Source organism: Hyposmocoma kahamanoa, unplaced genomic scaffold (assembly GCF_003589595.1).
Source record: "Hyposmocoma kahamanoa isolate Upper Pololo Valley unplaced genomic scaffold, ASM358959v1 180, whole genome shotgun sequence".
Classification (NCBI taxonomy): Eukaryota; Metazoa; Arthropoda; class Insecta; order Lepidoptera; family Cosmopterigidae; genus Hyposmocoma; species Hyposmocoma kahamanoa.
In genome coordinates this window covers 1,366,737-1,389,558 of record NW_020653711.1, presented here as the reverse complement: position 1 = coordinate 1,389,558, position 22,822 = coordinate 1,366,737, and the positions used below count along the sequence as shown (strand labels likewise).

General features: G+C 34.4%; 3 protein-coding genes across 8 annotated transcripts in view; 2 read left to right on the top strand and 1 right to left on the bottom strand.

Annotated features, from left to right (window-relative positions):
* The window catches only part of LOC113225961 (E3 ubiquitin-protein ligase siah-1-like), a 31,733-nt gene extending 29,334 nt beyond the window's left edge, over positions 1-2,399 (bottom strand). For 5 of the 6 annotated variants that reach the window (XM_026458448.1, XM_026458449.1, XM_026458451.1 and 2 more), the window contains exons 1-2: positions 2,087-2,140; positions 217-453 (exon numbers count right to left, since the gene is read on the bottom strand). In XM_026458448.1, the coding sequence (XP_026314233.1) occupies positions 217-453; positions 2,087-2,121 (272 nt within the window). In that variant the 5' untranslated portion in view covers positions 2,122-2,140. Of the gene's footprint in view, positions 1-216; positions 454-2,086; positions 2,141-2,309 lie in introns of those variants that run through there. The other variant, XM_026458450.1, reaches the window with a different exon arrangement.
* Positions 2,400-5,388: 2,989 nt separating this feature from the next.
* LOC113225992 (macrophage migration inhibitory factor-like) lies at positions 5,389-14,983 on the top strand. The gene is made up of 3 exons (XM_026458488.1): positions 5,389-5,577; positions 8,827-8,999; positions 14,717-14,983. The coding sequence occupies exons 1-3, from the start codon at positions 5,470-5,472 to the stop codon at positions 14,793-14,795; spliced, it is 360 nt and encodes a 119-aa protein (XP_026314273.1). The 5' UTR covers positions 5,389-5,469; the 3' UTR covers positions 14,796-14,983.
* A 572-nt stretch (positions 14,984-15,555) lies between these two features.
* On the top strand, positions 15,556-22,699 carry LOC113225904 (protein Red). The gene is made up of 7 exons (XM_026458370.1): positions 15,556-15,804; positions 16,111-16,308; positions 18,991-19,054; positions 19,261-19,335; positions 20,002-20,109; positions 21,036-21,100; positions 22,372-22,699. Exons 1-7 carry the CDS (start codon positions 15,659-15,661, stop codon positions 22,697-22,699), a joined length of 984 nt encoding a protein of 327 aa, XP_026314155.1. The 5' UTR covers positions 15,556-15,658.
* Positions 22,700-22,822: the final 123 nt, after the last annotated feature.

The following is a 22,822-nucleotide window of genomic DNA, read 5'->3' as shown; positions in this document are numbered from 1 at the left end:
TTTGCCTTGTGATTTTTGTGTTAATATAAAGAAAACGTGTTTTCATTAATTTTTTGTGGGCGTTGAAATTTTTTTATCTCGTCTTAGTGAGTCGTGAACCAAAAAGTTTGGGAACCTATGATCTATATTTACGGACGACGTCGTAGAAGCGCTTATACGTGTCAAGTTATATGTATCGACTAATTTAAAATGATCTTTGCATAATGTGATTCTCACTTCGCAGTAGATACCCTCGATGTGGCCGCCGCAAAGGCTGACACAGGTGTTGTGGCAGCGGGTGACCCAGCTGACATCGCAGCCGGCGACCCCGCTGACGTCACAGTCGGCGACCCCGCGGCTGCTATCGCCGCCGCCAATGCTGCCTCCGCCTGAGCTCGCGATGCCTTTAACTGTTGTTCATATTTGCGTCTCTGTGCCTCTAAAAGTCTGTCCACTTCCGCTTGAGACATTCCACTGTAAATGCATTAAGATACATTAGCACCTAATACATTAATAATAAAAACATTCATATACCTAGCTATGTATGTATTAGTAAAGGGTGTCTCATTTCATAATTTCAACTTTGAAAAATCACAAAATAATGAGTGTCGTACTTAATTTCGACAAACTATTTCGACTCGACAGTACTTTGACCACATATTAATTTGACGGACATTACTTCGACAAAACACTTGTTCGACAGGTCACTAGTCCGACAGAATACTGCTGCGACAACACCAACATTCGATATGTCACTATTCCGACAGAACATCAAATCGACAAGTGACTGCTTAACTAGTTATTAATTATTTCTCAGACATACATATTTATGTATATGAGATATTCCGCTCAAGAATAAAATGGTCCCTAAGTACTCTCTCAGTAATATATTTATATTAAATATTTCATGTTCTGTCGGAATAGTGACCTGTCAAATACATGTGTTGTCGAAGTAGTTTTCTGTCGGTGTAGTGACCTATCGAATGTTTGTGTTGTCGAGCTAGTGACCTGTCGAACGTGTGTTTTGTCGAAGTAATGTTCCGTCGAATTAATGTGTAGTCGAAGTATTGTCTAGTCGAAGTATTTTAAAAAAGATAAATACGGAATTCATTTATGAAATATTAGAAATACCGAGAATACCGGTACAGGGGGTCGATTCAGAACCTTCCGAACGATTCAGACCGATTCGATTTGACATCGTACGATTTCTTTTCATTTTTATTCACAACACTCGAATCGAACGTCAAACTGTCCGTAATCGAAACCAAATCGAAATGACGTCATACCCGTACGATTACTTGAACTTCTCGATTGGCAAAGGGTACAAACGTTATTCAGAATACAGTTATCGAATGGAAGTTACCGACCGAACGTCCTATATATTAATTTATTTTAATGTAAGATTAATGCATTCCTATATTTAAGCCTTTAAGTCTGTGCCCTTCGATTCGAGAACGATATCCAATCGAACGATCCGGTTAAAATATCGAATAGTTCTGTATCGGGGTCCAGCACCTGGAATTAAAATTACAGGAACCGGACCGGTTCTGCCGAGCCCTACATAACATATAACTGTGTATAATAACGTACCAGACAAAGTAACTACACCAATTACTTTTCAACCTGGGATATTCCCTGAACAATGAATACCTACCAGTACAATGGAACAACAGAACTACGTTCTTTACCCAAAAGATCCGAAACCCCATCTAGCGCCCACATTTCATATCTTTGGGCCTCCAAAGTCGTTAAAACCAACATACTTAATTAGTTAATATACCAACCTATACTTACTTTAGGTACGTACAAATGCAGTAAGTGCATAGTATGTACCCACTGACTGCTATTTTTATAAGAATACTGATTAAGTAGGTACATTACAATAAAACCTACGTTTTCACAAAAGAAAGAAAGTAGTGAGTATCCGGGGCCGCTTTAAACTTATAACGAATCTTTTTTAATTCAACCCTGTCTTTTTCATTATATACCTTTACAATCATAGCAGTTACTTTTACCGAGTAGTTATCAAATGTATTATACTAAAATAGTACATTACCTTTTTATGTATGGTTGTTATCAAATGTATTAAACTATATAAAATAGTTACCTTTTTCTGTATGATTTTGACTCGTCATTACCCATGGTGGAAATGTTCACAAAGGGCTTTAAGTACGAAAGTGCAGAAAATTACTTATAAAACCAAAACGTAGAATTTCTAACACAAAATCACAAAATAAAATATTTAACACGACGCGAACTCGTCATCCACGTGTCGCACTAACTTGCACTCTAAAATGCTTTAGAACAGTGATTATGATAAACTTGCATACCTTCATAGCTTTATATTTGCATCCTTTTGTTTGTCTGTCTCTTTTGAAAGGATTTAGTATTTGTAAGTTAGAAAGAGCAAGATACATCTGTTCTACGTCTGTTTAAGTGGGGCTTGTTAACGACGATAAAGATAAGAGTTCTTTTGTCGATAAAATTGATAACGTATCGATATCGGTAAAAAAATTTAGCTAATAGAAGTGATACTCTCTTCAAGAGTGAAAATTATATATAATGCTTAAGAAAATTAGTTCGTTATTAATCCATTCTCACAAAACACAGCACGCTAAATATATTGCATTTCCTTAGAAAAAGCAAGAAGTTGATAGGAATGAAAATTGATTTTTGATTGGGACTATAAACTACAATGTTAAGAAAAGGTTTATAATAAGATACTAAGAATACGTTACAATAATTTATTCTATCAAATATGATCTTGTCACTACGGTAAACCAAAATGTATATTTTAGAGCAATTTTTTTTAAACATGATTAAAAATCAAGTAGGTGTAATGTGACATGGGTTCATTGACGTATTTAATAAAAATTAAAACATTATTTAAAACTGGAAGCGAAATTTTTTTTTATTATACATTATTTTATTTATTTATTTAGTAAGGCTTACCAACTAAATACATACATAAACGTTAAATATTTATAAAATCGATACATTTAAAACTAGTATTATGCATGCATTTCAAGTAAAGGTATGCTTTGTAAAGGTAATAATTATTATTTTGGAAGCACGAGAGTAGGACTAGTCTGTCTACACATATATGACTAAATCAAATCAAGTTTACATTCAACAATTTATGTACTTTCAAACAGCAAAAACAGATAAAACTGAGCAATATATAAGTATAATTCAATTTAGTAAAACTACACATCGTTAAAATATTTTTGTATATGACTATTTTTACTCGTGAGATGTTTTTATGACTAAACAACTCTCACTCGTATTTTAATGCCTTTCATTATATAACAGTCACATAAACTACTATTGTGCCTAAAGTTCATTACGGTGTGGTTGGCTTTAAATTAGACATCCGTCGACCGTTTGAAAAACAAAATTTGAAATCTAAGTACTCGATAATAATTCATATGACTTAAGAGATATATACATAGATAGACATACGTAGTATCTCTTATTAGTTTGTGATGTACATTAATAAAATGCATTGTTATCGGTATAATAGGTAGCGTAATACACCGCTCTATTCAAGGAATTTACCAACCATAGACATTGAACATGTGATTTGACGATGAATAGCATAGTAAACTTTATGTCAATTGTATTGTTTTTAGCATAAAAATTACAAACTAGATACTATACGGTAGCTGCGAGAATTCCTGGAAGAAGAGAATTTTCCTCGATGGGCGAGTAGAGTTATTTAACTCGAGTTACTCCTACAACGAGTCAACTCAAGCTAACTCGGTTCGGTGACCTTCGAAGCACGCTCGAGTCGCGAGTGATGGGCGAGTTGAGTTATTTAACTCGAGTTACTCTCCCACAACGAGTCAACTCGAGCTACTTTTTGTGAACTCGAGCTAGCTCGGTTCGGTTCTCGCCGAGTCGAATACTTCATTCATACATCGCGTCTTTACTTTTTAACTCGGTTGTTTTCATGTTAATATTTGCACAAAAATGTTCAGTAACTTGGTAAATAACGTAGTAATATTCGTATTTTTAACGAGTTCACTTTTAAATTACTTTTCACATCTTTGCTCTTTTTTCTTAGTGTTAATTTAGTTTATTCCAAGAAACCCAATAACTAATCTATACTTATAACGTTTTATTCGTGCTATAACCCAATAAGTCTGTACCTTGTGGTATTAAATATAATTTTTTTATCATTTATTTTACTACGATACAACTATTAAGTGTAAAAAAAAAACCTTGAATATATTAATAAAATATTTATTGAATTGATATTCAATTATTTTTTGTGAAATTACTCCACTAATTTGTTATATTTATTAATACAAAGATCGAACACTCAAAAAAACACTCAGAATAAATTCCTTCGATCCGGTCGGATATATTTTTGAATATATTTTTTTAGTTTTTACCTTTTATTTAACTTTTAAGCCATATTTAATTGATATTGAAAGTTAAATTTCAATTATCTCGAATCTAACATTTCAGTTGGGTTTTGCCTCGGAGCCCTCGAATAGTTACAAAATGTAACTATTTATGCAGCATTATATAATTCAGCGACGAGTGACTCTGCGCCTGCACTATTGTGTTGGCAAATTCGTCGGGAAGTTGCTAGGATGGAATTAATGTTGTTTGCAGTTATCTCTAGGATTTGCCGCTGTATTTAGTGTAGGGTTATGTACTCGGAAGACGTGCCACCGAGTCGCGTTCCTTCATTCGCATTTCCTGTTCAATGCCAGTGTGTATGTTTTCAGTGAATATGGCAGGTTTTTGAGGATACGAGTACAGTTTTTACAAAGATTATTTTTATTTTAAGTATAATAAGAAGAAAAAACGAAGAAAGAAATAGTGATGAATATGATTTAAGTGAAAGGTAAAACGTAAACATTGACTTAAAACGCTATTTAAAAAACCCATGTGTTTCGAACTAAGTTATTCAAGAGAAAGTGAAAACATAAGTATTAGAATTAGAACTACAATGGAAAATATTACTGAGGATCCCGATAATTAAACGAAGATATGGCCAAAACTATTAAATTTAAAAAAAACAATGCCAATGTGACTTTGACATAAATCTGGACCTTACGGAGGGAAAAGTGTCGTTTTTATTTTGACTTTCAATTATTTTGTGAAATCTAGTTTAAAGTGAAATAGGATAGTGCTATTGTGCCTTATACGAATCTCGATCTCGAACTAAAATACCCGTATCGGCCCGTTTTCAGGAATCCCGAGTCAATCCAAGCACGCCACCTCAAATTGCCTATCCTCTTTTGTGGCGGCCATATTTACAGAAACATAATTAAACTTCATGCTTAGGCTTATGGCTTTGCCAAAGCCTTAATAAATTAAAAAAAAAACTTTGACATTCACAAAGACTGACATTTCATATAGTGCTGCAATTTTTTTTATTGCATGCTTAGAAAGTAAAAACACTTTTTGCGTTCGCCTACTCGCACTGTTCGTTTTTTTAATTGTATTTATATCGAATCGTACAGAGTAAACAAAATGCCGCATTTTAGAATCGAAACAAATGTACCGAAATCTAAAATACCCACGGATTTTGTCACGAAAGTTGTGCCGGTTCTTGCTAAAGCTCTCGGGAAGCCGGAACAGGTACTGATTTTTGTGAATGTTTTACATAAATTATGTTCTTCCAATGATAATATTGTTCTTCAATACGTTGCCTTAATAATAAGTAAATGTTGGTGTTGTCATCTGTTGTAGAACTAAAATGAATTTCGAAATGTATGTAGATAAAGCGTTGCTGTTGATCATTTTGAAGCTGTCATTTAATCAACGTACAATTATTATTGATACCTGAAGGTCACCTCTTGGTATAGACATCATAATTATCAAAACTTTTTTTTTAATAATTTTATAATTATGTGTACATAATGCATATTTAACAAATTGTTCACTGGCATTCATGACTTTTTATTGGTTATTAATAAATGACTATGTAATATAGAAAGATAATTAATTGTTAACTGACTTCAAAAAAGGAGGTTTTTAATTCAACAGTTTTTTTTGTATGTATGTTATGCTATTACTCTGGATTTGTGAACCGATTGTGATGATTCTTTTTTATTGGACAGAAGGTACCTCAGTATTGGTCCCATTTAGATCTGATGATAATCCACTTCTTCGTATGAATCTGATTTTGTGCACTTTCCGGTGACCGATTTTAATAAAACTTGTTAAATAGATGTAATTCCACAAACTTTTGAGGAAGGTTTTTTATTTATAAAAAAAATATAATTTAAGTAGATAATTTATTTATTTATTTTAGTTTATTCCACAGAAAAAACACCACTTACAATTGATAAAAGAAAAACAAACAAAAGGTTCTGCTTATTTCTAAAAGAAATTTCTTTCTTTTAGAACATTTTAGCACATCCTAATTACATAGGGCGCACTATAAGTTTCCAGAACTGGCCACTAACATAAATAATATTTAAAAAATAATTACAACATTTGAAAATGGAACTCTTTGGCTGTAGAATACAGTGTTTCATCTGACTGTCACTTGTTTTTACATTGTGGTGTCATTTTAGAAATTGGATGTCTACATCATTATGGCTTTAACTCGTGAAAATTTTCATAATATGATTTTCTACGACTTTAAGTGTAATTTCTTATAATAACAGCTCAGTGGAGCTTAGCTAGGCTTCAAACTGCTTTTGGCGATGAAGCTCCACGCAAGACGACAATTTATAGCTGGTTTGCAGAATTCAAACGCGGTCGTGTGAATCTCAGTGACGAATTTCGTGATGGTCGCCCGTGCTGTGAACAACAAAAACATAGATGCTGTGCGCCGTACGATCAAAACAGACAGGCATGTGACATACCATAAGATTCGGGCACCTTTAGGCATAGGCTTGGGTCAAATACAATCAATACCACACAAACATTTGGATGTGAAAAAGCTGTGCTCTTGTGGATCCCACACAATATGACTGAGGCTCAAAAAACGGATGGCGTCATTTGGTGCAATGCCATGCACCAAGTAACTTGCATGACAAGTACTTACCAGATTCAACAAAGGGGCGTCAAATTTTGTGTGGGACATAGTAACAGGTGACGAAATATGAATTTATAGTTATGATCCCAAACCAAAGCAGCAATCGAGCGTATGGGGCTTTCGAGATGAGCCGAAATCGACCAAAGTGGCGCGCGTGCAAAGTGCCTCTAAGCGGATGATTGCTTCTTTTTTTTAATATGTTGAGTGTGTGCGTTATTATAAAAAAAATAAAAAATAAAATAAAACTGGACATGTGGCTACTGTTGCTTTGGAGAATCGTTGTACCGTGAATAGTGATTTATACACGACCATTTGTTTGCTGGAAGTTATTGACAAACTCCTTAAAAATAACCGTAACCGTATCATCTTGCACATAATAATATTTTTTTTCTGTTTGGCCCAATGGTTGACTAGTAGAGAATGCCTTATGGCATTTCCTCCATTTGTACATTAATGTATTGTGCAAAAAGATTAAATAAATAAATAATGCCAGTTCACACAAGGCCACGCAGACAAATGAATTTTTGAATGTGAACAACGTTGACCTTATGAGCCATCCCGCATACAGTCCCGGCCTGGCACCTCGTGACTTTTGCTTATTTCCAAAAATTAAGAACCAGTTACATGGTCAACGATTTTCATCACCTGAAGAGGCTGTTGAAGAGTATGAAAAATATGTTTCAGAGATTGTCACGGAGGAGCGGCATAAATGTTTTCAAAATTTGTTCATTCGTATGAAAAAGTGCATTAATGCTAACAGAATATTTTGAGAAACAATAAATTCATTTGTGACCATTTATGGTTTTTTTTTTTATTCATTCAAGAAACTTATAGTGCGCCACACGTACGAAAGAACTAAAATAACGGGCTTACTTGACCAAAAAAAAAACAAATACATAAACATACAATAACATTAAATTACTATAGACTATGTAAATATGTATATAAATATTTATTTCATAAAATAGTACCTAAGATGGAAAAGTGGGTAAATATGCTCCTTAAGTCACATTTTCTTTTTTTGTTAAGTTATAAAAAGCATATTTAAACATTACTGTCGTCATTGTGTACTGGATGAGGTCTCAGATTGGATTCCCGTTAGAACATATGAGGGAAATAAATTTTTCTAAATTGTTATATGTTATATGTATAACAAGATTCCGGTTGATATACAAAATTTGCCTCTCACGAGGTTTAAAACTATAGTGAAACAAAAACTTTATACTAAAGGTTATTATACAACTTCTGCGTACTTGGATGACAAAAATCCGTGGTAGTGACCCGTTTAGCTCATGGAGGTAGTCTCGATCTCTGATGTTTCAAATAAAAAATAAAAAAAATATTGTAAATGTTATTTACAAAGAGCAACCCCTAGAGTTTCTTGCTCATTCTTCTCAGGGGAATCTGCCTTACGAATGAGCGGTAGAGTTTAACCATTGTGACGATTTCAAGTGTAATAATGCTTACCCATGAAATAAAGATTATTTTGAATTTGAATTTGTTTCTGGTCTAGGTGTTCTGGGTAGCACACATAATAAAGGGAATTCCCTTGTATGAGACTATGTAATTTGTGTCATTGGATGATACTTTATTATTATTGTAGTAAATGGCATGTGAAATCAAATACTGTCATAGCCAAAATGTCGAAATTAAAAAAACACGATTTGAAAGTTCAAAACATTACTGGTTCAGTTCCATCCGGAACTGATAAATTTGCATTCTCCTTTTCTTAATTCTATCTTGTTTGAGTCATGGTAGGATGTGGTTTCATGTGCTAAATATGGTGTTTTTTATTGATAGTTAAAAAATAAAAATAACTTAGAATAATTAATTCTTTTCAGTACTGTGTAGTATCAGTGATACCAGAATTGCCAATGTGCTTTGGAGGATCCACCGAGCCATGTGCCATTGCCAATCTCATGTCGATTGGTGCTCTGGGCGTAGAGCAAAACAAGAAACATGCGAAAGTTCTTTTTGAAATTGTTGAAAAAGAACTGGGAGTACCACAAGACAGGTGACTATGGTTTTTGTACTAAATAATTTCTAGCAGTTGTTTTGCTCTTGGAAATTAATTTTAATTTGGTAAGATAAGTATATATTATTAACAAGATGTAATTTGACTTGAGTAGTCATTTTCCTAATTAATCTTCGGAGACATAGTCCATTTGTTTAGGTACTTAACTAAGTGTAAACAATCTTGATACATCTTTTTATTGAAACATATACACACTTTACATATCAATAGGTATAAAAATAGGCATTTATTTTGTATTTCAAGGTAAGTAAAAATATTTTTTTAAATGTGTTTACATTTAGTTAAATACCTAAACAAATGGACTATAGTGCAATTACGCGTAACTAGCATTGGACTATGAGTTTCCATTTCGGTAATTGAATGACCAAATCAAAACCGCGTAAATATCGTTTCAACCAAATTAGCGCCATTTACGAGGATCTATTGTTATCAATCCGTAGACAACATAATGGTTACCATGCAAAAATGAAAATTGGATACATTGAAGTAACAAAATAGTAACATTAAATGATTATCACTAGTATCAGGTTTCTTACACGGTATGACTTCTTTTTATTTTCCCGATATTTCGGAACGGTTGCACGCTCCATGGTCACGGGTTGACTGGACGGCGGCAGATGACAGCTTTATGAGCAGACATATCTGTCTACCCTCTTGCGCTGTCGACGACTACCTTCATCGCGATTTGTTGTGGCGTTACCATTGTCACTCACTTTTTTCACACAAACCACACTCACTGTATCCACACGCGAAACTGAACTCGAGGTGTTTTTGTTTTTATTACTGCACGCACTAAGGACCGGATTCCATGCACTGGACAGTTTAAAACCATCATCACGGTTAAATGTTTTGTACTTCGTGATCTCGATGGCTTCAATGCGGCAATAAAATTATGGAAGAGGTATGTTGATGACGTATTTTGCATAATGGAAGGAATATTAAATCCCTCTGCCGTAAAATGTGGTCTAGAGCATATACGCGCCTTTTACCAATACTACATACGCGGTCTTGCACTATTCCCGACGTAATCATTTTTTGTGGTTTTAATTCTAACTTCAACAAGCATCGGAGCGGTAGTTCAAATGTTTAATGACTTAATACAATTATTATATTGTTTACATAATGAATGATACAATTTTTTTTTTAAATTTATTATTCAATTTACAATTAACACATATGTACATTTAGATTTTCCTTTCAAAAACCCTTTAATGGGTTTATGCGAAAGGAATTGAGTCGCAATAACTAAATACTAAGACAAAAATATTATAATTTAAACTAAAAAATAATATAATATAAGTAAATAAAGTTATGAATTCTGCCCTTTAAATCCACCGAAATAATAACGTTTTACAGCTTGTTTACATTTTTTTACACTTGAGAAAATATCCTCATGAAACTCTGCTGTAATTTATTTAGTATGTCAGGCAACATGTAGTTAGCCGCCCTCATACCGTACGTATTAGTGGTTCTAGGCAGTTGATATGTGGGCAGGTAAGTGATGTTGCGTAACCGACCATCTCTGCTCGTTTTCATGATTTGGCCAATCTTGTCAAAGTTGTCCAATAAAATAATCATATTGGACTTCTCAAAAACCGACATCACCTTACAATGTTTGAAAAGACCGAGGTCGTCATCATTATATATTTATTTTTAACTTTATTTGACACTATCGATTTCAGTATACTAACCTGCAATTTGTATATTTTATCTATGTATGTTTTGTAAGTACGTCCATAGCTACCTAATCCATAAGCAATTATTGAATCCGCCAATGCAAGGTACAACATTCTAAGTGTATGATATGGTAACTTATACTTTAAAATTGAAAGTTTAGCATTAATTGACCTTAGCTTGTTAGTCACACTTTCAATATGCGGTCCCCAATTAAAATGTTTGTCAATAACAAGACCCAAATATACATGCTGCTCAACCACTTGTAACGCCATACATGCACATGAACGTATAGCGCTGTTGCCGGTGACAGGAGACTGTTGATGTAAGCACTGATGATCGTGCGCAACGATTACTGGCAGATGAGTTGTTTTTATGTATGGCGAGTGTATGTGAACTAGTTTGGTTTTGTTGGAATTTATTACCAATCCCATATCATGAGCCCATTTACAAAGGTTATTGTAATTATGTTGCATTGTATTTTGAGCGTCACTCACAAATTAGCCTGATGTATGCCACTGCTGGGCAAAGGCACCCTCCTGTACCCTCCAAGCATCCCGATGCGGAGTTAACTGGACCCAAGCTTTATCATAGGCATCCAGTCCGTCACGCTATCGCTTTCTCGGTCTGCCGCGGCGTCTTACGCTTTTGGGGTTCTACTGGGTGGTTACCTTGGCCCACAGTTTGCAGCGGCTTGGCCGCAGGCATGCGGCAGACATGACCGGCCCAATTCCATTTCAGCTTCGCAGCTTTTTGGGCTAGATAAAGACCAATTTTGAGATTACCTAATTTCATTAATATTGTTTTACTCCTAATTTTTGTATCTACATAGAGCGCACTATAAGTTTCCGGAACTGGCCACTTACATAAACAATATTTATAAAATAATTACAACATTTGAAAATGGAACTCTTTGGCGGTAGAATACAGTTTGCATTATCTGACTGTCACTTGTTTTTACGTTGTGGCGTCATTTTAGAAATCGGTTGTCTACCTACATCATCATGGATTTAACTCGTGAAAATTTTCGTAGTATGATTTTCTATGACTTTAACTGTAATTTAACAGCTCGGTGGAGCTTCGCTCGGCTTCAAACTGCTTTTGGCGATGAAGCACCATGCAAGACGACTATTTATAGCTGGTTTGTAGAATTCAAACGCGGTTGTGTGAATCTCAGTGACGAATTTCGTGATGGTCGCCCGTCCACTGCCGTAAACAACAAAAACATCGATTCTGTGCGCCGTATGATCAAAACAGACAGGCATGAGACGTACCATGAGATTCGGGCATCTTTAGGCATAAGCATGAGTCAAATACAATCAATACTACACAAACATTTGGGTGTGAAGCTGTGCTCTCGGTGGATCCTACACAATTTGACTGAGGCTCAAAAAACGGACGTCACTTGGTGCAATGCCATGCTTACTAGATTCAACGCCATGCTTACTAGATTCAAGAAGGGGCGTCAAATTTGGTGTGGGACATAGTAACAGGTGACAGAACATGGATTTATAGTTACGATCCCAAAACAAAGCAGCAATCGAGTGTATGGGTCTTTCGAGATGAGCCGAAACCAACCAAAGTGGCGCGCGTGCAAAGTGCCTCTAAGCGGATGATTATTTATTTTTTTAATAAAACTGGACATGTGGCTACTGTTGCTTTGGAGAATCGTTGTACGGGGAATAGTGATTGGTACACGACCATTTGTTTGCCGGAAGTTATTGACAAACTCCTTAAAAATAACCGTAAACGCCGTATCATCTTGCACCACGATAATGCCAGTTCTCACACGGCCAGACAGATAAATGAATTTTTGAAGGTGAACAACGTTGACCTTATGAGCCATCCGCATACAGTCCTGATCTGGCACTTTGTGACTTTTATTTATTTCCAAAAATTAAGAACCAGTTACGCGGTCAACGATTTTCATCACCTGAAGAGGCTGTCAAAGAGTATGAAAAATATGTTTCGGAGATTGTCACGGAGGAGTGGCATAAATGTTTTAAAATTGGTACATTCGTATGAAAAGTTGATTAACGCTAACGGAGAATATTTTGGGAAACAATAAATTCATTTCTGACCATTTATAATAGTTTTTTTTTTATTCATTCCGGACACTTATAGTGCGCCACACGTATCATGAATATTATGCACAAGCAATTATTTATTTGTTACCTTTGGAAGATTATTACACTAACTATAATTAATAATCAATAAATTGTTAAATAAATATTGTGTTACATCTTAGTTAGACAGTTTAATGTCACTGCTATCAGTAACTTTCTAAACAGAGATAAGCCTTAATGACTTGTTTTTTGTACACAATAGCCTACACATATTGTGAGATAACTTATCTTTCTTACATAATTTTCTCATTAACAACAAAAGTTCCTCACATTGTTCTTATTGTTTGAAACAAAAATAATATTCTTTTAAAACTATGTATTTAAGGTTACCTATTAGTTATTCGTTAGAGGATTAATCCGGCGAGTTGCCGGATCTGTCCCGGATATATCCTAAAAGCAAAATTTTACAAGTTGATTGTCCCTATAAGAACACAATTTTCTCATTACCAACAAAAGTTCTTTACATTGTTCTTATTGTTTGAAACAAAAATAATATTCATTTAGGTATTACAATTATTTAAGGTTTTCTAGTGATTCTTCATTAGGTTGGTCATTCATTACAGGATAGATTCGGCGAGTTGACGGATTCATCTCTTATTGAATACGCGGTTTGGTTATAATAAAAATTTAAAAGGTGATTGTCCTATAACTACAAATAAATTTCACTATGATTACCCCCCTTGAATGGCAAAAAGTATGCCAGCCTATTCTATACATTTTGGTGGAGTAGGTAAAACATTTTACTATGATTCGTTGGCTTTTTACTATCGCATCTAGGGAATGCAATCCGGATAATTTGTAATTAAATAAATCCGGATACAAGTTTTACTAGACTTTGATACCGGATTTTAAAATCGGATCCGGATTTTTTTTTACTCGGCGACATGCCTTTAGATATCTGGCGAAGAGGCACGTTGTCCTTTAGATATCTGGCGAAGAGGCACACAGTCTCCATTCGAGTAGAAGTTAGAAACGATCGCGAGAAAAAATTTTCGCCGATGTCGCATCATTTCGCCAGCTGTCTCTAGACACGAGTCAAAGGTCATTTAGTCCTATAATAAAGGCTTAGAAACTATTAAACTAACTACATTACTTACAAGCACTAGTAATAAATGATTTAAAATAGCCAAGATACTTCTATTAGTTGCTTAACACAGGTGTAATATGTTTGACAAAACATTCATTGTTATGATCTCATAAACACATAATGTGTCATTGTTAAACTTCGGCTGTGCAGAACCACTTAGCATGCATTGAGTATCTAAGAATAACTACTGACTACAGTTTCTGTATAATATTAATCTTAGGTTTTTCATGTACACCACAAATACATAGGTACTAACTACCATTGATTACTATAGTATATACAAGCTGTGTATCCATCATGATATGTCCACTTACTACATCATTTTTGGCAATTTCTGTTTCCATACAGTTGGCACTGCGGGCGCTGGTGAAGGAGTTCCTTGGTTCGATTTTCGATGGGACTAATTTGGGAAATAAACTTTTCTAAATTCAGTACAGGGAATTCACTGCTGTAGACCGGATAGTTAATGTGGTTGTCTAGCATATTATGCATATTATTATTAATTGTAATTATTTCAATTTGTAGTCGTTACTTTTTTTTTGTATATTAGCCCTAATTTACCTTTTGTTTTTTTAATTTGTCTTTTGTTAATATTTCTATCTGTCTCAATGGTAGTATACTATTAACTTTCTTTTTTTTTTCAACGAACTATATTATAATTACATTATAATTACAACTCTTGTCACTGAAAATGTTATCATAAAGTCCCAAGTCCTTGATATTTTCAGCCCATTTTACGAATTAACACTGTATTCAATGGTAACTTTAAAATAACACAGTGACTTAAGTGTGATTCCTTTTTGTTTCAGAATGTACATAACATTTCAAGACGAACCTACTGGTAATGTTGGGTTTAAGGGCACCACCTTCCATGCCATTTTTGGATAAACACAAAATAATACCTCTACTTAACCTGGGATGCTTATGTTTAAGTGATCGTTAGTCTACTGCTAATTTATTAAAATCAGAAAAAATATTTCTAATTATATTTTTCATTTTTTTATTCTTTTTACTTGTGTATCTGTGAATGGTCTTCCTCTTGTCTACAATGACTTGATCTAACTATATAGAGTATAGAATAAGCGAAATTTAACTTAATTGTGAATAAGAATTGTTTGAAAATTGCAAAATAAATATTCAGGTAGTTTATTTTTTGTCTTATTTATACCCAATATTTTATTTTTGAAACACGTCTAGTCCTCTTGGCACGAATAACTTCTAAAGGTAATGGGTACACCTAATCTTGAACGAGTACAATTTGATCTACGTGACATGGAACTATCATGCTTGAACAATATTAGGTGTACTTCTCCAGTGGGCACTGCATGTGCATCATAACATTTATTTTTAGGTAGACATTACCATTCTAAGCAACAATGGAATTAATGAAGTTTTGGATTTGATTTGAGTTTAGTGTTACTATATTAAAATAAACTAGCTAAACCAACATTGCATTAATGGCAACACGCATGAAATGTCATGCATGAATCCATGTTTAGATTGATGGCTTTGCCAAAGCCTTAATAAATAAAAAAAAAATCATGCATAATCGAATGAACGAATCTTAGAGGATGGAAAGAACGAACGAATGATATAATTAAATAATAAAAAATGGAAGCCGTATAGATAGAATTGTTTTTCGACGTGCTTTTTCACATGTTGGCAATTTGTATTTAATTTTTGAGTATCTAAAAATACCGAAATACGTATATTCTTTATTGTGTTGTACTGTGTGAAAGAAAATTGTAATCATGGAGGAAAAAAGCGTAGAGGACACTCCGATGTCCCAGAGGCTGACCAACGATGATTTTAGGAAGTTGCTTATGACACCAAGGGCTACGCCTTCTGGGGGCGCACACCCTGCAGGATCAGTACGTGAAGCCATGGCCAATGCTGGGTAATGTAAAACATGTTTAGAACCTGCCCAAAACATAACCTTGTCATTGTTTTTTGCTCTGTAGATAATCCTCAGTTTTGGAGACATATCTGTGGACTATAATAGGCTGGCATACTCTATAGAGAGAATTGCTTGCTCGCAACACGTTTCTAAAAAGGGAAAAAATAACAGAATATTCAGAAAAACGTTTATAGTTCAACATATCAAAACATCTAGAGCTTTCACAAGATAATGCTGTTCATCTTTTAGATTGATCTTGTAATAGTTTTCACCGACACTCAGGAGAAGAAATTAATCATGTTTCAGTTCCATGCCCCCGCCAGCAGAAAACAAAAGTGAATTACGGCGTAAAAAGAAATCCTACTATGCAGCTTTGAAGAAACAAGAAGATAATAAGTTAGCTGAGTTGGCTGACAAGTACCGTGACAGAGCGAGGGAGAGACGTGATGGACTTAATGATTTGGGACCTACAGATCCTACTAGCAATACTAGTAGTGCTTATAGGTATTGTTTAGTTAATTATGACATGTATTACGGAAATGAAACTATTTATTCCAATCTAAAATTATCAGTCATGACTATGGGTCCTGTAAAGATCTATTTGAGAAATGGATCTTCAATAATACATAACTTTAGATGTGAAATGAAGTTGGTTAAAAATAGTTCAATTCTCAATTATTGTTTGTAGTTGCAAGTAACTACAGTCAACGAAGAGTGCAAACCCAAGACGGAGATACCGGCAGGTTGATTCAGAACCTTACGATAACTCTGTTGTCGACCGATTCAATTAGATATCTTACAATTTCTTTTCTTTTTTATTCACAATAACTGAATTTAACGTCAAACTGTCGTATTCAAAACCGAACCAAAGTGACATCACTCCTGTACGATTACCCGTGCTTTGCGACCGGCAAAGGCTACAAACATATTATTCAGAACACGGTTATCAAATGAAAGAACGTCCTATTGTTTCAAAAGCAAGAATCTAATATGGAAATCTTTTATTACTTTAAATAAATCTAGATTTTGTTCAATTTTATTAATTTATTTTAATGCGAGACTAATGCATTCTTATATTTTAGGCCCTTAAAGTCTTAAAAATGTACATAAGAGGATAAAATTTTTCTTATAATCTATATTCGCCGACTAACTCCATAAATGTTGGAGAACGATATCATATCCAAATCCAACATTTGACTTGGAATGGTCTGAATAGCTAGGAAAGTGCTCTTCGATTTGAGAATGATATCAAATTGAATGATTGAGTTGAGATATCAAAGAGTTCTGAATCGGGGTCTGGGTTGGGCTGGAGAGACACCCTAATGCCAGTGCATTACAGCTTGTGACTCGAAGCTATAGCAAATGACTCAGAAGGAAAAACATCCTGTAGAGAAAGGGAGTTCTAGGAGGAGTCCTTGCCGAAGGACACACTCCACACGCCATTGAATTTGCAATTTGTGGTATGCACTGATCGCAAATTTGCAAATGTGTAGTAATTACGAAAATCTAAACACTCAATTATGTATATTTTTAATACTTTAATAAACTTAAGTTGTGGTAGCCTAATGATTTGACCTACTGTCTTTCAAGTAAAGGCCGAGGGTTCGAACTCTAAGGGTCGTATTCCAGAACTGTACTTAATGCTCAAGTCAGGATTTGAGCAGACTTGAGTATGATTCAAGATCAAGCACTGGAAATACGACCCTAATGGCAAGGACTTGAGTATGATTTTCAGTGCTCACTGCAATACTCAAGTCCTGACATGAGTATTGAGTAGAGTTCTGGAATACGACCCTAAGTATCTTGGAATTTACGTGCAAAATTGAATTTGAAATTCACCTTGAGCTTTTTTGTGAAGGAAAATGTGGTGATGAAACCTGCTTGTCAAGAAGGTTCACATCCCTCTGAAAATGTGTGAAGTTCCCAACCTGCATTGGGCTAGCGTGGTAGAATATGACCCAAAGTCCTCGCCTGAAAAGAGACTCGTGCTCAGCAGTGTTTGATGATAAATAAACTTAAAATTTTGAGTTGCCTCTAAACCACAGCTTCCATCATCTCAATTACTTAGTACTTGTCATGTGTGATATTTGTTAAGGCAAGGTGTTTGAGCGCTAGCCTAGATTTTAGAAGATAAGGTGTGGGGGCGGCCCGCGCATCCCTCAATCCGCCCGCAGAAAGTAATATGTTTAAATAAGAACAGGCGGAGAAAATTTTACACAGATCTGACATTGACAAGCGCCCAATGGCGACAGACGGGGCAGCAGGCATTGCGGCGTGCCGTTAAACCGCTGGGCAATTTTCAAGTTTTGGGATAAGTGCTAATTTAATAAGGACTTGAAAACCAAAATATAGCAAGTTCTCTGTCAAAGTCAAAGTCAAATAATCATTTATTCCATAGGTGACATTTTTACACTTGAGAACGTCATTTTTCAAGCTACTTTTTAAGCTACTGGTCGTTCACTACGCTGCCTCCCTGAGAAGAAAGAGCAAGAAACTGTAGGGATTGCTTTTTTCAAATAAACTTAAATGCTATGGAATACACTATGAGTAATAATTGTGTGCAATCTAGACTCTTGTTGTCTTTCCATACTTCTTTATCTAAAACATACTCTTCAATTTTGTGATATGACTTTTCAATTAAAATAAGTTTTAAACGTAGGAAATGATAATCTTTGTATATTCTCCGGAATCTTATTGTAAAAACGTATACAGTTCCCCATAAAATAATTGTTTACCTTAGTTAAACAAAATCGTGGTACCATGAGTGTGAACTTTGTTCTAAGGTTAATATTATGGACATCTTCTTTCTTAATGAAATTATGCAAATTTTTACCGTCGTGCTTAAATAGAAATATATGCAAATAAAAATTATGTGTAATATTAGATATTTTTATTCTTAAATAATTTATTTTAGACTTTTATTTTAGTCTATTTTCAGAATTTTATGTGAATGGAACATCCTATCATGTGACAAATGAGCATATTCTTTCGACAATATTGTTAGATGTATTCTATATTTTCTGTACAACCGTTACTTAAAATATCTAAACCATTTGATTTAGGAAACAGTTTTTCTCCGCTTCTCATCTGGTGAACTCGCCTTAAAAAGTATTTCAGCCTGCAGCACTACTACCGACGTAATATGCAACTATATCTTTGAAAGATGTTTGTTTTATATTTTTGCAGAGCAGTAGCGCCTGATTTGAAATCTGGTATGGATGCTAAAGAAAGGAGAAGACAGCTTATTCAGGTAATAATGAGTTATTTCAAATAAATAATTGCTGGTCTATAGTCAAGTGGTGTACTTTAATGTTTGATAAAACAAGCTAAAAATTCATCTAAAATTAATTTTTAGATTTATTAAATTGATAAGAATGCCATGTAATCACATGGCCAGTTTAAATTTCATGCTACATGAATGAAATAGCTCGTAAATAACTATTTTTTGTGTTACAGGAATCCAAATATCTTGGTGGTGACATGGAGCATACTCATTTAGTCAAAGGTCTTGATTACGCTCTCCTGCAAAAGGTAAGATTTTGTGAATTTCTGGTAAATAAAACATCAATAATTGCTCTTTTCGATGCTCCCACAAGTCAGATTTGTAGTTGCTAAATTATTGGACGCAAATGCTACTGATCCTTGATTGTTTTTTTGGTTTGTTGTGTTTGTTTATCACTTATTATTTGCTGACAGACATTCAGTGGACCGTCTGAGTTAACACATAATCTTTTGAATGTTTCATTTGTCACTAATCATCGCATCAGTTCGAAGTAAGTCGAAATAAGCTTTCGCCGAACTTTTGATAAATTTATTGAAAGGATATAGAATTTATATTGTTCGATTTTATTAACCTTCTTCAAAAGAATCAGGAGTCTCTCAATCTTTTTTTGTTGGAAAGAGAATACCTCAGTATTGGTCCCATTTAAATTTGAAGAAAATATTCCACCTCTGAGGGTGGCAAATTAATGGGATGAATCTGGTTTCGCGCACTTTCCGGTAACCGATTTCAATCAAACTTGGCAAATATGTAAATGTAATTCCACGAAATTTTAAGGTCGATTTTTTAATACTTTGTACTGAGATTATAAAGTGAGAAGTTCCCAACTCGCTTGGGCCAGTGTTATTTGACAAAAATCAGTCGCCGATTATTTGACATTATGTATAATCTCTATGTATAAAAATGTTTATTTGTAGGTGCGTTCAGAAATTCAGTCTCGGGAACTAGAGGAAGAGGCTGAGATGGAGAGACTGGTTACACAGCCTGTTGAAGCTGTCAAAGAAAAGAAGGAAGTTGCACCAGTTGTAAGTATAATTAATATTGTTATTTTTTAATTTTATTTATTTATTCATAAATCAGACTACTCCAATTTGTAAATAACAAGTCAATAACAAGTCCAAATTGGTAAATAACAAGAGAATTCTTATGTCTATGTTAGTGTATCAACATCTAAATAAACTAGTGCCTGAACAACAGGAAAAGTTATTCCTGCTACTGGACTAAAAAGGCCGCATTGGCAGAATCATAATATGATTAATTGACAATTCATATTATGAATTTTTAAAACAAAACAAAAAACGCAATTCATCTGTTTGACAGTGTTCTAATGAGACCTCCAAATTTGATAGTGTTCTACGGAGATATCAAATCACTGTCAAATATAATAATAACAGTAATAATAATTTATTCAGTACATCTGTAATACCATAGGTGACAAAATATATACAAATTATGGTTATACATAAATTACAAAAAACAGTGGACAGGCTTATCAATTAGTTCAGAAACTAGGGTAACCCTGTACTTTGGGAGCTGATGACGATCTTCCGCCAGTAAACAAAATTGCAAATATTTTACAACCGGTTATGAAGACATGTATACAACAGTGTAAATGTAATATAAGTATAGGTACCTATATGGTTTGTGCTGTTCTGTGAAATAGATGAATTGCGTTATATGAATTGTAAGAAATTCATAATATGAATTGTCAATATTATTATTATTATGATTCTGCCAATACGGCCTTTTTAGTCCTGCAGTACTTGGGCAAAATGGCACATTCATCTGGATGTAGTTGGGACTGGCCCACAGCGTGCAGAGCACCAAGTAGTAGGCCTGTAGCTATATTATAATAATATTTGTCTTTTATATATACCATCCTGCATTAACACCGATCAGCATTATTGCTATATGTTCAACGTAAGAAATTGTTATTAATTTTTTGTTGCAGGAAGAAGAAGTGCCATTCAAAACTGACATAGGAAAGAATATTTACAACATGATTACGGAACAGAAGTAAGTCTTATGTCAAATCCATTGCTATCCAAAAATTTTTGGAACATATTTTTGTTTTTATTTGTCTGCTTTTGTTCGTAACTACATGGGGTTTAAAATTTATGAAAATATTTGAAAAGAACTGAAATTTGAATATAGTGCGGAGTACCACTTACAAAATTGGTTTATTTTTCTTGTTTAGTGTTTATTTAAACAATAACATTTTTTTAATAGACGCTTTTTTGTAGGCTTTGACACTTTGTGACGATGCGACCTCCTTCCACCATCATCCCACCTTTTTATCACCTTTTCTCTTTTTATCACCTTTTTTTCTGGTGGTCACTCTCTGCTCCTTTTACCAGTTCCCAACCTAAATCATGTGCCAATTTTAATACCAATCTAACCTAGTAATATTGTATAACTCGGCTCTTTCAGGCCTTCCTTTTTTCTTTCGACTTTACTTATGCTATAAATTATGTGGACCAGAATGTTCTATTTTATTGCCGTGATCCTGGTCCCGGCGCATTAGCGGTTTACAACCTCTTCAACTTTACGTCGCTTTACACCTTTTGCTATGCTTCTTATTGTAGGTACTTTTGTGTTTATTTTGTTTTTTATAATTTTTTATATTTTTATATTTTTATTTTGCGGTGTTAACTTTTACCATAATTTAGATATTTGATAACGAACATTTGGACAAATGTAATTGGCGCTGACTAGCTTTACCCAAAAATGTTATAAATCGTTATTTATGGCTGTTGTTATTCCGAATAAAATAAAATAAAAGTCAAATATCTATATAGTATCAACTATTTCTTTTAGCAGTATCACATTTATTTTAACATAGCAAATACAATAAACTTCACAGTCACATGTCTTGTTAAACCAATTAATAACTCAATGTTAAATAACGTACACACTTATAGCCCCGCACTAGGGAGACCCTGTGTCATGGCACCCGTGGCATGGACACACTCATAGACAACCACAAAATACGCCCAAACTCTCGAGAGAAATACATGTAGGCCAAAAAATATTTCTCCCGGCTCAGGTATCAAACCCGAGACCTCTTGTGTGGCAGTCCAGCATGATAACCGTTCGGTCACAGCGGCAGTTAAGTAAATAGTTTAACTCTAACAAACTAGTAGGGTAATTTCACAAAAAAATAATTGAATAACATAATGGTGAAACATCCTAACAGTCAATAAAAACTTAGTTATACAACCTTATTAATAATTATTGATAACTTTGAAACAAAAATCGTGTAACACGGTGTTATTATTTCGTTTCAGAAACAAAAAAGTATCTCGCAACGAGCTATTCGCCCCTGGTCGTATGGCGTACGTGATTGAACTCGAGGAGGAAGGGACAATCGACAGCGACATCCCAACAACATTAACGAGAAGTAAAGCTGACGTCCCCGAGCCTAATGAGCGAAGTACAGCGGCTAGTGCAAATGATGTAGTTGTTGAAAAACTTACTCAGATATTCTCGTATTTGCGTCACGGACGGCACAGGAAGCTTAAGAAGACTAAAGTAAGCAATATTAAGTGGAAAAAAATTATACTAAATTTCTGGCCTCAAGTAAGGGAATTTCCTGTACTACGAATATCAGAATGACGATAACTCTTAGGGCAATACCCGGAATCGCCAGCTAAAACCAACCTTGAAACGTTCGTTTCCTAAATTGGCCAAATTACGGAATCGAACCCGGAACCTCCCCATCAAGCATAAGCACACCCC